General features: G+C 41.4%; 2 protein-coding genes across 2 annotated transcripts in view; one reads left to right on the top strand and one right to left on the bottom strand.

Annotated features, from left to right (window-relative positions):
• Positions 1 to 16,254, bottom strand: part of HOMER1 (homer scaffold protein 1) — a 608,509-nt gene that overhangs the window by 587,072 nt on the left and 5,183 nt on the right. The window lies entirely within an intron of this gene.
• Positions 14,087 to 16,254, top strand: part of THBS4 (thrombospondin 4) — a 49,847-nt gene continuing 47,679 nt past the window's right edge. The window contains exon 1 of the mRNA XM_004270853.4: positions 14,087 to 14,367. Within this exon, the coding sequence (XP_004270901.1) occupies positions 14,280 to 14,367 (88 nt within the window). The 5' untranslated portion in view covers positions 14,087 to 14,279. The remainder of the gene's footprint in view (positions 14,368 to 16,254) is intronic.

Below are 16,254 nucleotides of genomic sequence, written 5' to 3'. Positions count from 1 at the left end.
TGTTTTTCCTTCACCCACACTACTCCATCAAACGCTTCCAACAGAGTCACCAATGACTTCCATGTTGATAAGCCGAAGCACAGTTTTCAGTTCTTATCTTGCTTGACCTCTCCAAGGTATTGATACTAGTCACCATGCCTCCCTGATACCACACTTTCCCAGTTTTCTTTTACTTCTCTCCATCTTTATCTCTGCCTTCTCCTCTACTGGTTCTGAACATTAGTGTTCCTCGGTGTTTTTTCCTCATCTGACGCACACTTCTTACGCAGTCTCATCTACACCTACAGCTTTAGCTGCTACCTGTAAATTAATGAGGCCACACCTATCGACCTCTCTCTTGAGTTACAGACCCATGTAACTAAGCTCCTAATGGACAGCTCCACTTGAATGTCTTAAAGGTGCCTTAACCTCAACATGGCCAAGCCAAACCATCATCTACCCCTCATATCTCAGGGGATGGCACTACAGTCTGCCATGTGGCCCAGGTCGGGACCCCAGACATCATCTTGACATCTCCCTCCATGGGTTTGTACATAACACGCATTCACTCTGCCTGCAATGTTCTTCCCTTACTTTGCCACGTGGAGAATGTCTTCTAGGAAGACTCTTCCAATTCTCTCTAACTATAAGTTGCTTTCTCCTCAGCATTTCCTTATTTCTTAGGACACATATCTGTTATAGCCTTTATCATATTATTTATATCCTCTGTACTTCTGTATTTCTCACAGCAGACTCTGAGCTGGAGAACAAGAACTGTGTGTCATTCATCTTTGTATGGCCATTGTCTAACACAGTAGTGGGCACATTCTTGAAGACTGTTGAGAAATATTTGTTGAGTGAAGTAATGAAGAGGCACAAAATAATTATTTGTTGGATAGCTGATTATATTAAAGAGAAGAAACTCTAATTCAGATTTCATGATTGATAGGCAAATATTCTTTCTAACTCAACACTTTTGTCAATGATTGGATAGCAACACCTAGAGAATTTTATAATTTAGAGTTGGAAAAAATATTTATATATATGGTCCAGCTTCTTTACAAACTTGTTAGGGCTCATTTTTCATTAGCAGTACCAAGCTTCCAGTTGACAGTTAACTACTAAAATCCTTCATGTGTTAGTTATTTTAGTAAAGTTAAACATGCCCCCAGGAATTCGAGTAATACTATTCACTTGCTTACAAACATTTTTTCCCCATAGATGAATTTCAATCCAATTCAAATCAAATCATCCCCAATTCTAAACTCCTCACATCCAAATGAATATAATTTTAGCGTATTTTGCAAGTTTGCTTTATGTCCTATTATTTCATTGCAGTTTGCATCATATTTTCTTAGCAAATACATTTAGACATCTGGCACGAAGTTTGGGATTTCCCTGGAACAATAATCATTCTTATCACTAGACTTTGCAGAAACCACCATTTGGATGGATTAATGTATTGTTTAATGAAGCAGTGCAGTTACTTTAAGAAATGCTAGTTGTCAAAACTCTCTCTGGACTTCAAGCTGGGTAGACATAGTTACTGGTAATAAATGTCCTCACAATTGCAACTCTGGCTACTTTTCTAAGGAATCTTTACACAGTATTTAGTAAAGTATATTAAAGAAGCTTAATAAGAATTTTTAAAATAGTCTACTTAGACCCTTAGTGAGATTGAAAATGAGTGATTGTACACACTTCTTTCCTTGCTTCATTAATCTTCAGTGCCTAATTGCTAAGGCAAACTATCTTTTTTTGAGTTCTGCGAAAAAGTTTTTTACTTTTAATTGTACACTAATCAAATGTCCCCTGCTTCATTTACCAGGCCCTTATTGGTGTTGACTAGTTTCTAGAGAAGCTATTTTCCTGTCACTTAATCAAGAAACTTCCTTTGTTGAAACTAACTCAACATTGTAAAACAACTATACCCCAATTTTAAAAAAAAAGGAACTTTCTTTGTTATTAACACTAAACTAAACAGTAGTCCAAAGTCTACATTTTCCAGTGCTGTGGCATAAATGTCATCACATATTACAGTGTAAACCATACTCCCTTCAAACCATCTTTAAATGTTAGTAATTATTTCCATTTCTATTCCCTTCAAGAATTCTAGTGGAGAAGGGGGAGACCTTCAAGATGATGGAGGATAAGACATGGAGACCACCTTCCTCCCCACAAATACATCAGAAATACATGTACGTGTGGAACAACTCCTACAGAACACCTACTGAATGCTGGCAGAAGACCTCAGACCTCCCAAAAGGCAAGAAACTCCCCATGTACCTGGGTAGGGCAAAAGAAAAAAGAATAAACAGAGACAAAAGGATAGGGACGGGACCTGCACCAGTGGGAGGGAGCCGTGAAGGAGGAAAGGTTTCCACACACTAGGAAGCCCCTTCACTGGCGGAGACTGTGGGTGGCGGAGAGGGGGAAGCTTTGGAGCCACAGAGGAGAGCGCAGCCACAGGGGTGCGGAGGGCAAAGTGGAGAGATTCCCGCACAGAGGATCTGTGCCGACCAGCACTCACCAGCCCGAGAGGCTTGTCTGCTCACCCGCCGGGGCAGGCGGGGCTGGGAGCTGAGGCTCAGGCTTGGGAGCTTAGATCCCAGGGAGAGGACTGGGGTTGGCTGTGTGAACACAGACTGAAGGGGGCTAGTGCGCCACAGATATCTGGGAGGGAGTCCAGGAAGAAGTCTGGACCTGCCAAAGAGGCAAGAGACCATTGTTTCGGGGTGCACGAGGAGAGGGGATGCAGAACACTGCCTAAACGAGCTCCAGAGACGGTCGCGAGCCACGGCTACCAGGGCGGATCCCAGAGACGGGCATGAGACACTAAGGCTGCTGCTGTTGCCACCAAGAAGCCTGTGTGCAAGCACAGGTCACTCTCCACATCGCCCCTCCCAGAAGCCTGTGCAGCCAGCCACTATCAGGGTCCCATGATCCAGGGACAACTTCCCCGGGAGAACGCACGGCACACCTCAGGCTGGTGCAACGTCCCGCCGGCCTCTGCCGCCACAGGCTCGCCCCGCACCCATACCCCTCCCTCGCCCCGGCCTGAGTGAGCCAGAGACCCCAAATCAGCTGCTCCTTTAACCCCGTCCTGTCTGAGAGAAGAACAGATGCCCTCAGGCGACCTTCACGCAGAGGCGGGGCCAAATCCAAAGCTGAACCCCAGGAGCTGTGCAAACAAAGAAGAGAAAGGGAAACCTCTCCCAGCATCCTCAGGAGCAGCGGGTTAAATCTCCACAAACAACTTAACGTACCTGCATCTGTGGAATACCTGAATAGACAATGAATCATCCCAAATTGAGGAAGTGGACGTTGGGAGCACCTGTAGACTTGGGGTTTGCTTTCTGCATCTAATTTGTTTCTGGTTTTATGTTTATCTTAGTTTACTATTTAGAGTTTATTATCATTGGTAGATTTGTTTATTAATTTGCTTGCTCTCTTCCTTTTTTTAAAATATATAGATATATATTTTTTTTCCTTTTTCTCTTTTTGTGAGTGTGTATGTACTTGCCTCTTTGTGTGATTTTGTCTGTATAGCTTTGCTTTTACCATTTGTCCTAGGGTTCTGTCTTTTTTTTTAGTATAGTTTTTAGCGCTTGTTATCACTGGTGGATTTGTTTTTTGGTTTGGTTGCTCTCTTTTTCTTTCTTTTTTATTACTTTTAAATTTTTTAAATTTTTAATAATTTTGTTTAATTTATTATTTTAATAAATTTATTTTATTCTTTCTTTCTTTCTTTCTTTCTTTCTTTCTTTCTTTTTTTCTCCCTTTTCTTCTCAGCTGTGTGGCTGACAGAGCCTTGGTGCTCTGGCTGAATTTCAGGCCTGTGACTCTGAGGTAGGAGAGCCAAGTTCAGCACATTGGTCCACCAGAGACCTCCCAGGTCCACATAATATCAAACAGTGAAAGCTCTCCCAGAGGTCTCCATCTCAATGCCTAAGACCCAGCTCCACTCAATGACCAGCAAGCTACAGTGCTGGACACCCTAGGGCAAACAACTAGCAGGACAGGAACACAACCCCACTCATTAGCAGAGAGGCTGCCTAAAATCATAATAAGGTCACAGAAACCCCAAAACACACCACCGGATGCGGTCCTGACCACCAGAAAGACAAGATCCAGCCTCTTCCACCAGAACACAGGCACCAGTCCCTTCCACTGTGTAGGAAGCCTACACAAACCACTGAAGCAACCTTAGCCACTGGGAGCAGACACCAAAAACAACAGGAACTACGAACCTGCAGCCTGCGAAAAGGAGACCCCAAACACAGTAAGTTAAGGAAAATGAGAAGACAGAGAAACACACAGCAGATGAAGGAGCAAGGCAAAAACTCACCAGACCAAATAAAGGAAGAGGAAATAGGCAGTCTACCTGAAAAAGAATTCAGAATAATGAGAGTAAAGATGATCCAAAATCTTGGAAATAGAATGGAGAAAATACAAGAAACATTTAAAAAGGAACGAGAAGAACTAAAAAGCAAACGATGAAAAACACAATAAATGAAATTAAAAATTCTCTAGAAGGAATCAATAGCAGAATAACTGAGGCAAAAGAATGGATAAGTGACCTGGAAGATAAAATACTGGAAATAACTACTGAAGAGCAGAATAAAGGAAAAAGAATGAAAAGAATTGAGGACAGTCTCACAGACCTCTGGCACAACATTAAACATACCAACATTCGAATTATAGGGGTCCCAGAAGAGGAAGAGAAAAAGAAAGGGACTGAGAAAATATTTGAAGAGATTATAGTTGAAAACTTCCCTAATATGGGAAAGGAAATAGTCAATCAAGTCCAGGAAGCGCAGAGAGTTGCATACAGGATAAACCCAATAAGAAACATGCCAAGACACATATTAATATTAATCAAACTATCAAAAGTTAAATACAAAGAAAAATATTAAAAGCAGCAAGGGAAAAATGACAAATAACATACAAGGGAATCCCCATAAGGTTAACAGCCGATCTTTCAGCAGAAATTCTGCAAGCCAGAAGGGAGTGGCAGGACATATTTAAAGTGATGAAAGGGAAAACCCTACAACCAAGATTACTCTAACCAGCAAGATCTCATTCAGATTCAATGGAGAAATTAAAACCTTCACAGACAAACAAAAGCTAAGAGAATTCAGCACCACCAAACCAGCTTTACAACAAATGCTAAAGGAACTTCTCTAGGCAGGAAACACAAGAGAAAGTAAAGACCTACAATAACAAACCCAAAAGAATTAAGAAAATGGTAATAGGAACACACATACCGATAACTACCTTAAATGTAAATGGATTAAATGCTCCGGCCAAAAGACATAGACTGGCTGAATGGATACAAAAACCATACCTGTATATATGCTGTCTACAAGAGACCCACTTCAGACCTAGGGACACATACAGACTGAAAGTGAGGGCATGGAAAAAGATATTCCATGCAAATGGAAATCAAAAGAGAGCTGGAGTAGCAATTCTCATATCACACAAAATAGACTTTAAAATAAAGACTATTACAAGAAACAAAGAGGGACACTACATAATGACCAAGGGATCAATCCAAGAAGAAGATATAACAATTGTAAATACTTATGCACCCAACATAGGAGCACCTCAATACATAAGGCAAATGCTAACATCCATAAAAGGGGAAATCCACAGTATCACATTCATAGTAGGGGACTTTAACACCCCACTTTCACAAATGTACAGATCATCCAAAATAAAAATAAATAAGGAAACACAAGCTTTAAATGACACATTAAACAAGATGGACTTAATTGATATTTATAGGACATTCCATCCAAAAACAACAGAATACACTTTCTTCTCAAGTGCTCATGGAACATTGTCCAGGATAGATCATATCTTGGGTTCACAAATCAAGCCTTGGTAAATTTAAGAAAGTCGAAATCATATCAAGAATCTTTTCTGACCACAGTGCTATGAGACTAGATATCAATTACAGTGAAAAATCTGTTAAAAATACAAACACATGGAGGCTAAATAATACACTAATAAATAACCAAGAGATCACTGAGGAAATCAAGAGATTCTGTGCATTAATTTTGTATCCTACTTTACCAAATTCATTGATTAGCTTTTATAGTTTTCTGGTAGCATCTTTAGGAATCTCTATATATAGGATCATGTCATTTGCAAACAGTGACAGCTTTACTTCTTCTTTTCTGATTTGGATTCCTTTTATTTCTTTTTCTTCTCTGACTGCTGTGGCTAAAACTTCAAAAACTATGTTGAATATTAGTGGTGAGAGTGGACAACCTTGTCTTGCTCCTGATCTTAGAGGAAATGCTTTCAGTTTTTTGTCATTGAGAACAATGTTGGCTGTGGGTTTGTCATATATAGCCTTTATTATGTTGAGGTAAGTTCCCTCTATGCCTACTTTCTGGAGAGTTTTTATCATAAATGGGTGTTGAATTTTGTCAAAAGCTGTTTCTGCATCTATTGAAATGATCATATGGTTTTTCTCCTTCAATTTGTTAATATGGTTTATCACATTGATTGATTTGCATATATTGAAGAATCCTTGCATTCCTGGGATAAACCCCACTTGGCCATGGTGTATGATCCTTTTAATGTGCTGTTGGATTCTGTTTGCTAGTATTTTGTTGAGGATTTTTGCATCTATGTTCATCAGTGATATTGGCCTGTAGTTTTCTTTGTGACATCTTTGTCTGGTTTTGTTATCAGGGTGATGGTGGTCTCGTAGTATGAGTTTGGGAGTGTTCCTTCCTCTGCTATATTTTGGAAGAGTTTGAGAAGGATAGGTGTTAGTTCTTTTCTAAATGTTTGATAGAATTTGCCTGTCAAGCCATCTGGTCCTGGGCTTTTGCTTGTTGGAAGATTTTTAGTCACAATCTCAATTTCAGTGCTTGTGATTGGTCTGTTTATATCTTCTATTTCTTCCTGGTTCAGTCTTGGAAAGTTGTGCTTTTCTAAGAATGTGTCCATTTCTTCCAGGTTGTGTATTTTATTGGCATACACTTGCTTGTAGTAATCTCTCATGATCCTTTGTATTTCTGCATTGTCAGTTGTTACTTCTCCTTTCACATTTCTGATTCTACTGATTTGAGTCTTCTCCCTTTTTTTCTTGATGAGCCTGGCTAATGGTTTATCAATTTTGTTTATCTTCTCAAAGAACCAGCTTTTAGTTTTGTTGATCTTTGCTATAGTTTCCTTCCTTTCTTTTTCATTTATTTGTGATCTGATTTTTATGATTTCTCTCCTTCTGCTAACTTTGGTGCTTTTTTGATCTTCTATCTCTAATTGCTTTAGGTGTGAGGTTAGGTTGTTTACTTGAGACATTTCTTGTTTCTTTTTTCTTTTCTTTTTTTAAAATAAATTTATTTATTTATTTATTTTTGGCCATGTTGGGTCTCCGTTGCTGCGCGTAGGCTTTCTCTAGTTGCAGCGAGTGGGGGCTACTCTTTATTGTGGTGCGTGGGCTTCTCATTGTGGTGGCTTCTCTTCTTGCAGAGCACAGGCTATAGGTGCACAGGCTTCAGGAGTTGTGGCACGTGGGCTCAGCAGTTGTGACTTGTGGGCTCTGGAGCGCAGGCTCAGTAGTTGTGGCATATGGGCTTATTTGCTCCACGGCACGTGGGATCTTCCCGGACCAGGGCTTGAACCCATGTCCCCTGCACTGGCAGGAAGATCCTTAACCACTGCACCACTAGGGAAGTCCCATTTCTTGTTTCTTGAGGTAGGACTCTATTGCTAAAAACTTCCCTCTTAGAACTGCTTTTGTTGCATCCCATAGGTTTTGGGTCATCGTGTTTTCATTGTCATTTGTTTCTAGGTATTTTTTGATTTCCTTTTTGATTTCTTCAGTGATCTCTTGGTTAATTAGTAGTGTATTATTTAGCCTCCATGTGTTTGTATTTTTTACAGATTTTTTTCCTGTAACTGATATCTAGTCTCATAGCGTTGTGATTGGAAAAGATACTTAAAACTATTTCAATTTTCTTAAATTTACCAAGGCTTGATTTGTGATCCAAGATATGATCTATCCTGGACAATGTTCCATGAGCACTTGAGAAGAAAGTGTATTCTGTTGTTTTTGGATGGAATGTCCTATAAATATCAATTAAGTCCATCTTGTTTAATGTGTCATGTAAAGCTTATGTTTCCTTATTTATTTTCGTTTTGGATGATCTATCCATTGGTGAAAGTGGGGTGTTAAATTCCCTACGATGAATGTGACACTGTTGATTTCCCCTTTTATGGATGTTAGCATTTGCCTTATGTATTGAGGTGCTCCTATGTTGGGTGCATAAATATTTACAATTGTTATATCTTCTTCTTGGATTGATCCCTTGGTCATTATGTAGTGTCCCTCTTTGTTTCCTATAATAGTCTTTATTTTAAAGTCTATTTTGTGTGATATGAGAATTGCTACTCCAGCTCTCTTTTGATTTCCATTTGCATGGAATATCTTTTTCCATGCCCTCACTTTCAGTCTGTACGTGTCCCTAGGTCTGAAGTGGGTCTCTTGTAGACAGCATATATACAGGTATGGTTTTTGTATCCATTCAGCCAGTCTATGTCTTTTGGTCGGAGCATTTAATCCATTTACATTTAAGGTAGTTATCAGTATGTGTGTTCCTATTACCATTTTCTTAATTCTTTTGGGTTTGTTATTGTAGGTCTTTACTTTCTCTTGTGTTTCCTGCCTAGAGAAGTTCCTTTAGCATTTGTTGTAAAGCTGGTTTGGTGGTGCTGAATTCTCTTAGCTTTTGTTTGTCTGTGAAGGTTTTAATTTCTCCATTGAATCTGAATGAGATCCTTGCTGGTTAGAGTAATCTTGGTTGTAGGGTTTTCCCTTTCATCACTTTAAATATGTCCTGCCACTCCCTTCTTGCTTGCAGAGTTTTAAAGATGATACAAACAGATTGAGAGATATACCATGTTCTTGGATTGGAAGAATCAACATTGTGAAAATGACTGTACTGCCCAAAGCAATCTACAGATTCAGTGCAATTCCTATCAAGCTACCAATGGCATTTTTCACAGAACAAGAATAAAAGACTTCACAATTTGCATGGAAACAGAAAGACCCCGAATAGCCAAGGCAATCTTTAGAAAGCAAAATGGAGCTGGAAGAATCAGGCTCCCTGACTTCAGACTAAACTACAAAGCTACAGTAATCATGAAAGTATGGTACTGGCACAAAAACAGACATATAGATCAATGGAACAGGATAGAAAGCCCAGAGATAAACCCACCCACCTATGGTCACCTTATCTCTGATAAAGGAGGCAAGAATATACAATGGAGAAAAGACAGCCTCTTCAATAAGTGGTGCTGTGAAAACTGGACAGCTACATGTAAAAGAATGAAATTAGAACACTTCCTAACACCATACACAAAAATAAACTCAAAATGGATTAAAGACCTAAATATAAGACCAGACTCTGTAAAACTTTTATAAGAAAACATAGGCAGAACACTCTATGACATAAATCACAGCAAAATCCTTTTTGACCCACCTCCTAGAGAAATGGAAATAAAAACAAAAATAAACAAATGGGAACTAATGAAACTTCAAAGCTTTTGCCCAGCAAAGGAAACCATAAACAAGACTAAAAGACAACCCTCAGAATGGGAGAAAATATTTGCAAATGAAGCAACTGACAAAGGATTAATCTCCAAAATTTACAAGCAGCTCATGCAGCTCAATATCAAAAAAACAAACAACCCAATCCAAAAATGGGCAGAAGACCTAAATAGACATTTCTCCAAAGAAGATATACAGATTGCCAACAAACACATGAAAGGATGCTCAACATCACTAATCAGTAGAGATATGCAAATCAAAACTACAATGAGGTATCACCTCATAGCAGTCAGAATGGCCATCATCAAAATATCTACAAACAATAAATGCTGGAGAGGCTGTGGAGAAAAGGGAACCCTCCTGCACTGTTGCTGGGACTGTAAATTGATACAGCCACTATGGAGAACAGCATGAAGGTTCCTTAAAAAACTAAAAATATAACTACCATATGACCCAGCAATCCCACTACTGGGCATATACCCTGAGAAGACCATAATTCATAAAGAGTCATGTACCACAAAGTTCATTACAGCTCTATTTACAATAGCCAGGACATGGAAGCAACCTAAGTGTCCATTGACAGATGAATGGATAAAGAAGATGTAGCATATATATACAATGGCATATTACTCAGCCATTAAAAGAAATGGAATTGAGTTTTTTGTAGTAAGGTAGATGGACCTAGAGTCTGTCATACATAGTGAAGTAAGTCAGAAAGAGGAAAACAAATACTGTTTGCTAACACATATATATAGAATCTAAAAAGAAAAAAGAAAAGGTTCTGAGGAACCTAGGGGCAGGACAGGAATAAAGACACAGATGTAGAGAACTGACTTGAGGACATGGGGTGGGGGAAGGGTAAGCTGGGATGAAGTGAGAGAGTGGCGTGGACATATATACACTACCAAATGTAAAATAGCTAGCTAGTGGGAAGCAGCTGCATAGCACAGGGAGATCAGCTCGGTGCTTTGTGACCACGTAGAGGGGTGGGATAGGGAGCATGGGAGGGAGACACAAGAGGGAGGACATATGAGGATATATGCATATGTATGGGTGATTCACTTTGTTATAAAGGAGAAACTAACACACCACTGTAAAGAAATTATACTGCAATAAAGATGTTAAAAAAGAAATTCAAGTGGAAAACTTGACATAACTAATGATAGCTTTATTCAAATATCAATTAACAAATATGTATATAGCTTCTACTTAGCTGTGCCAAATAGTAGCGTGTAATACGAGTAACTTCTCCCCCTTCTGAAGAACAGGAGGAGCAGAAGCAGGATGGGTATCCCCACGCCCGGCTGCAAAAGATTTTGAAAAGGTTTATTACTCACATAGGAAGGCTTTCTGGTGAGAGCAGGATGGGCTCCCAAGCTGGTCTGCAGATGGCTTGAGAGAGAAGGGAAAGAAGGCTGGCTTTGGGGTGTTCATGATGATTAGCGGGTAGGGCTGGGGAGAGTGTTCCCATGCATGATGTAGGGCTTGCACAGCACCAAAGGAAGGAGCACCCAGGCTTTCTTATCCAGTTGCTCAGATGTGGGACCAAGAGGAAGGGGAGTGCTGTAGCTTGAAATCTGTCAGCAAACATCAAAAATGGGGCATACTCTGTGTTACAATAATTAGAAATGGCACAGAACCTAGTATATAATTTGCTACAATAAGATCGTAATGTAACAATAATGTTACATAGTAAACAACCCCCAAATCTTAATGGCATACAAAAATAAATGTTTAAAATAAATAAATAGGGACTCCCCTGGTGGCACAGTGGTTAAGAATCTGCCTGCCAATGCAGGGGACATGAGTTCGATCCCTGGTCCGGGAAGATCCCACATGCCGCGGAGCAACAAGCCTGTGCACCACAACTACTGAGCCTGCGCTCTAGAGCCCACGAGCCACAACTACTGAGCCCATGCACCACAACTACTGAAGCCCATTCTCTGCAACGAGAGAAGCCCCCGCAATGAGAAGCCCCCGCACCGCAATGAAGAGTAGCCCCCGCTCGCCGCAACTAGAGAAAGCCCACGTGCAGCAGCAAAGACCCAATGCAGCCATAAATAAATACGTACATACATACATACATTTATTAAATAAATACATTTTAAAAAATAAACGTTTGTTCCTCTCATGGCTAGAGTCAACAAGACAGCTCTGCTGATCTTGCCTGAACCTATTCACCTGTGTGAGTCAGCTGTGAGCAGATCTCAGCTGGCTTTACTTAGGGTGACTGTGGTGCCTCAGCTCTGCTCCATGTCTCGTCCTCCAACAGGCTAGCACAGCCACACTATCATGGCAAAGGCAGAGGTGGAAAAGTAAACAAATCCAATCACACACGTATGTTTTTTACTTCTGCTTGTAGGAGTTTTGCTAACTTCTTATTGACCAAGAAAACTACATGGCCAAGCCTAGAGCTACAGCTGGAAAGCAAAAGATATATAGACAACAGTGAAGCTTTGGGGCCATTTTTGCAATCTACGGCACGAATGGATTACTAACATATCACAACCTCTTATCCTGCTTTACAGTACCAAGAGAAGGAAAGTAAATTCAATGAGCTACTTACTATCAAGTGTCAGCACTGTACTTGGAATTAGGACTATGAAAATAAATGAGATAGTGCTAAAGAGCTCAGTCTGATATTGGGAAAAATTTAAATAAATTAGTACATTATTAAAATAAATTAAAATTCAGTGTAAGTGTTAACAACAGATATTTTAATGAGGTGGCACAGAAAAGACACAGATTAACTCTTTCACCTCCTTTACCATATATTTCACAGCCAATTTAATGAATTTTATTGTAATCAAATTTCCTCTTGATTCTGAGAACATGAAGAAAAAGCTGACTGAGGTTCCCCAAAGAATAGCCTCATAAATATGCAGTCTCTTTAAAAACAAAACTAAATTGTAAGTTCTATTAGGCTAGCAGAAAGTCATTTGATTCTTTTGTTGCTCAGGTACACTTAGTAGTCATCCAGTTTCAACCAAAATTTATTGTGTGCCTACCTGTGCAAGCTGTTTTGTTGGGAATTTGCTAGGGTTTGGGGATGCCTGACAAAGATGACTAAACAAAGATGACTTTAAAAAAAAGGTATCTGCCTTCCAAATAACTTAGTCCTACTTACTCCGAAGTCCGTTGCATAAAGCATATACAAGCAGAGCCATTGTGCTTAAAGCAGAAGTTGGGGGCCTGGAGCTCCCTCCAACCCAGGCCACTCCTGAGGACACCGTTTGGTGACTTGAAGATTCTCGAGTCTAATCCATCTCACTAGTGTACAGTCACATCGCTGGAAACATGTGCCCTTTGTCTCTTCAGTGCTCTCTTATATGTAGACATATGGTGACCCACTCCATACAGAGATTTAGTGTAATGTGGCCTTAAATGAAGCCTGGATTAGAACTATGTTAGACCCCAAATAGAAAGGAGCTCTGAATATAGCTCACAAATTTTCAGGTCATTAGCTGTAAATGGAATCATAATTGGTGAGGGGTTATTCTAGCACCGTTTGGGAATAAGAAGATGAGTTAATCTTCCAGTTTATGGCAGATAGCTTCTTAAACTTTCAAATGGAATTCTCTGAGATTTAAATATAGGGATATAAATACTTTGCTGGATTTTCTCCATTAGTCAAGATTGTTTAAGAGGAAAGAATTTGCCATTGTTCTGAAATATTTTTTCCTCTAATTAATCCACATTATTTTTAGGGAGCTTTGCCTAGGAGGAAGACTAATTCCTTATGTTCCTTCCCTCTCTTTTAGGTCCTACTCCCATAGCTTTAAACTGTCACTTGGAATCTTTTGGGAAGGCGGAACAGAAGTGGGCAGAGTGTTTGGAAACCGGACTGAAAAATTCTCCATAAAACACTGCCATCCTATAAATGGTTCTGTCTGGATGGATTCCTTGAGATGTGTTTTATTTCCATTGAAAACTCAAAAACTTTGAAACATTCACCGTTCACGTCTCAAAACTTGATGGGGAAAATATTCATCATTTAAAGTATTCAAGAAAAGCTTGAAGAAATAAAAGAAACCAGTTGTTCTCCGGACCACCTTAGGAGGCAGAAGGTCCCGGAGAGCCTTCAGGGCTCGTTGGGAAGGGAACCCAAGATGGGCGTTATGAGCCTGACCAAACGATGTTCTTCTGTTTAGAAAAGAAGAGGTGGGGGATGGATGGTGCCCAAAGCTAGCGGGTCAGTGTCACTTTCTTCCTCCTTTGCCCCGCTCTTCTCCTTCTTCTCTGTCCCGCGTGTCCTCACTTTCTCACCAGCCCCGCGACTGCTCATCCTTGCACTTCGCATCCTCCTAACCCCCTCGTCCGTGCGGGCCCGGCGACTACGCCCACCCACCCAGGACCGGGTCGGCCCAGGGCTCCTTCCCGTCCCCAGTCCCGAAGCTCACGCCTCTCTCTCTGCCGCCCACGCTCCCCGCTCCGGCCGCCCCCATACTTCCCGGCCAAAGGGGATCCCAGCCAAGTAGGCCGCCCCGGCCTCGGCCCTCCCCCACCCCGGCCAGCCAGACCATAAAGCGCCCTGCCCAGCAGCCAGCGCACTCAGCTCCGCGGCGCCAGGACGCGAGCACCGCCCCCGACGGCAGCCCGGACGCCGCGTTCGCCTCACCTGCGCTGCGCGTTGGAAGCCCGACCGAGGGGCTGCGCGCCGTCCGCACTCACAGGCAGGGCCCGCGGAGCCGTGAGTCCCGAGCGCCCACGGGGAGCAGGAAAAGCCAACATGCTGGCCCCGCGCGGAGCCGCCTTGCTCCTGCTGCACCTGGCCCTGCAGCCGTGGCTGGGGGCCGGCGCCCAGGCCACCCCCCAGGGTAAGTGGGAGCGAGCCGGGGCGGGAGCCACGGGCCAGGGTCCCTCGGTCACGGAGCCCGCCGTTCCGCGGTCCACTTGGGCGAACGGAGGGACCAGCTCCGCGCGCGGCTCGGCCCCTGGCTCCTGGGGCCTCGCTCGGCACCTCTCTGTTTTTTATTGTGATTGGAAACGATAAAGATAAGAGTTTTCGGAGATTCGATTATCCAGCGATGAGACCAATTCCCTATACAATAGTTTGGGGGATGCAAAACTTATTTTCAGGCTAGGCAAAGACGAGGGGTTTCCAAGCTTATGGCGCGGCCCTAGACCTCGAACACGTTCTGTTTGAAGTAGGGCGAAATCCGCATTCCGTCCCCCGCGGCTCTCTCTGGCCGGCCCTCCACTCAGCCCAGCATCCTAAATCCTTCGACGCGGCAGGCGCGATGTTTCCACCAGGTGGTCTGAAGCTGATATCCCCAAGAAAGGTGCGGTATGGCTGTATTGCCCTGCCACTCGCCTTTTTCTGCTCCAACTTTGTTGGGACCCCAAAACCTCCTTTGGGAGTTGGCTTGGTCTCTTGATTCTTGAGGTAAATTGAACTGGAAGGCTGAGAAATGGGTCTTTCTCTACAAAGAGGTTAATAAGTTGATTAATAATTTGAAAAGCCACCTGGATGATCAGTCTTCAAACCCCTTTGTGAGATGGGGTGAAAAGAACTGTTGGGCAGAAAGCACTTAAGCTTAAACAGAATTTTGGAGAGACCAAAAGGAAGATACTATTTAAGCAAGAAAACATCTTAGGGCTTTAACTGGCTATCCAGTGATGATCTTCATCTGTTTGAATTGATGCCTGGGGTTAATTTTTACTGACTAAGGAAATAAAGCTGGAAGAGACGCGCAACTTGAAGTAAAAATTGCTAATTCAAGGAAGGCAGAATGAAGAAAGCCTGTGCTAGTGCTCTCCATTCCCTTCCCCTCCCACTGCAGTAACTACCCATTTAAACTTTGCATTTCACCAGATAACTCATTTTGATTCCAGACCAGGCAACCAGAATTGTGTTTTCAGGGGGTAGTGAAACTGCTTTTAGTTTGGGTTGAAATGTTTAAAATGCTGTACTTTATAGTATTTATTCATTGTGACCTTGCTTCTAAGAAGGTAAGAAAGGAAGCCTTTTTTAAAAATTAATGTATAATTGGCATATAATGTTATATTAGTTTCAGGTGTACAACATAATGATTTGATAATTGTATACATTGCAAAATGATCATCACAGTAAGTCCAGTTAACATCCATTGCCACACATGACTACAGATTTTTTTCTTGTGATGAGAACTTTTAACATCTATTCTCTTAGCAACTTTCAAATGTGCAATACAGTACTATTAACTATAGTCACCATGCTGTACATTACATCCCCATGGCTTATTTATTTTATAACTGGAAGCTTGTACCTTTTGACGTCTTCCACCCATTTCACCCCCACCACTACTACCCCACTTCTGGCAACCATCAGTCTGTTCTCTGTGTCTATGAGCTTGTCCTTTCTTGTTTGTTTGTTTTTGTTTTTAAGATTCCACATATAAGTGAGACCATACAGTATTTGTCTTTGTCTTAATTACACTTACATAATGCCCTCAAAATCCATCCATATTGTCATAAAGGGCAAGATTTCCTTCCTTTTTATGACGAATAATATTCTGTTGTGTGTGTGTATCACATTTTCTTTATTCATTTATCCGTTGATGGACACAGGTTGTTTTCATATCTTGGCTATTGTAAATAGTGCTGTGATGAATAACTCCATATATCTTTCGGAGTTAATGGTTTTGTTTTCTTTGGCTAAATACCCAGGAGTGGGATTGCTGGATCATATAAGGTAGTTCTATTTTTAATTTTTTGAGGAACCT

Source organism: Orcinus orca, chromosome 3 (genome assembly GCF_937001465.1).
Source record: "Orcinus orca chromosome 3, mOrcOrc1.1, whole genome shotgun sequence".
NCBI lineage: Eukaryota > Metazoa > Chordata > Mammalia > Artiodactyla > Delphinidae > Orcinus > Orcinus orca.
The sequence above is the reverse complement of the archived record's forward strand: the minus strand, read 5'-3'. Positions and strand labels throughout refer to the sequence as shown.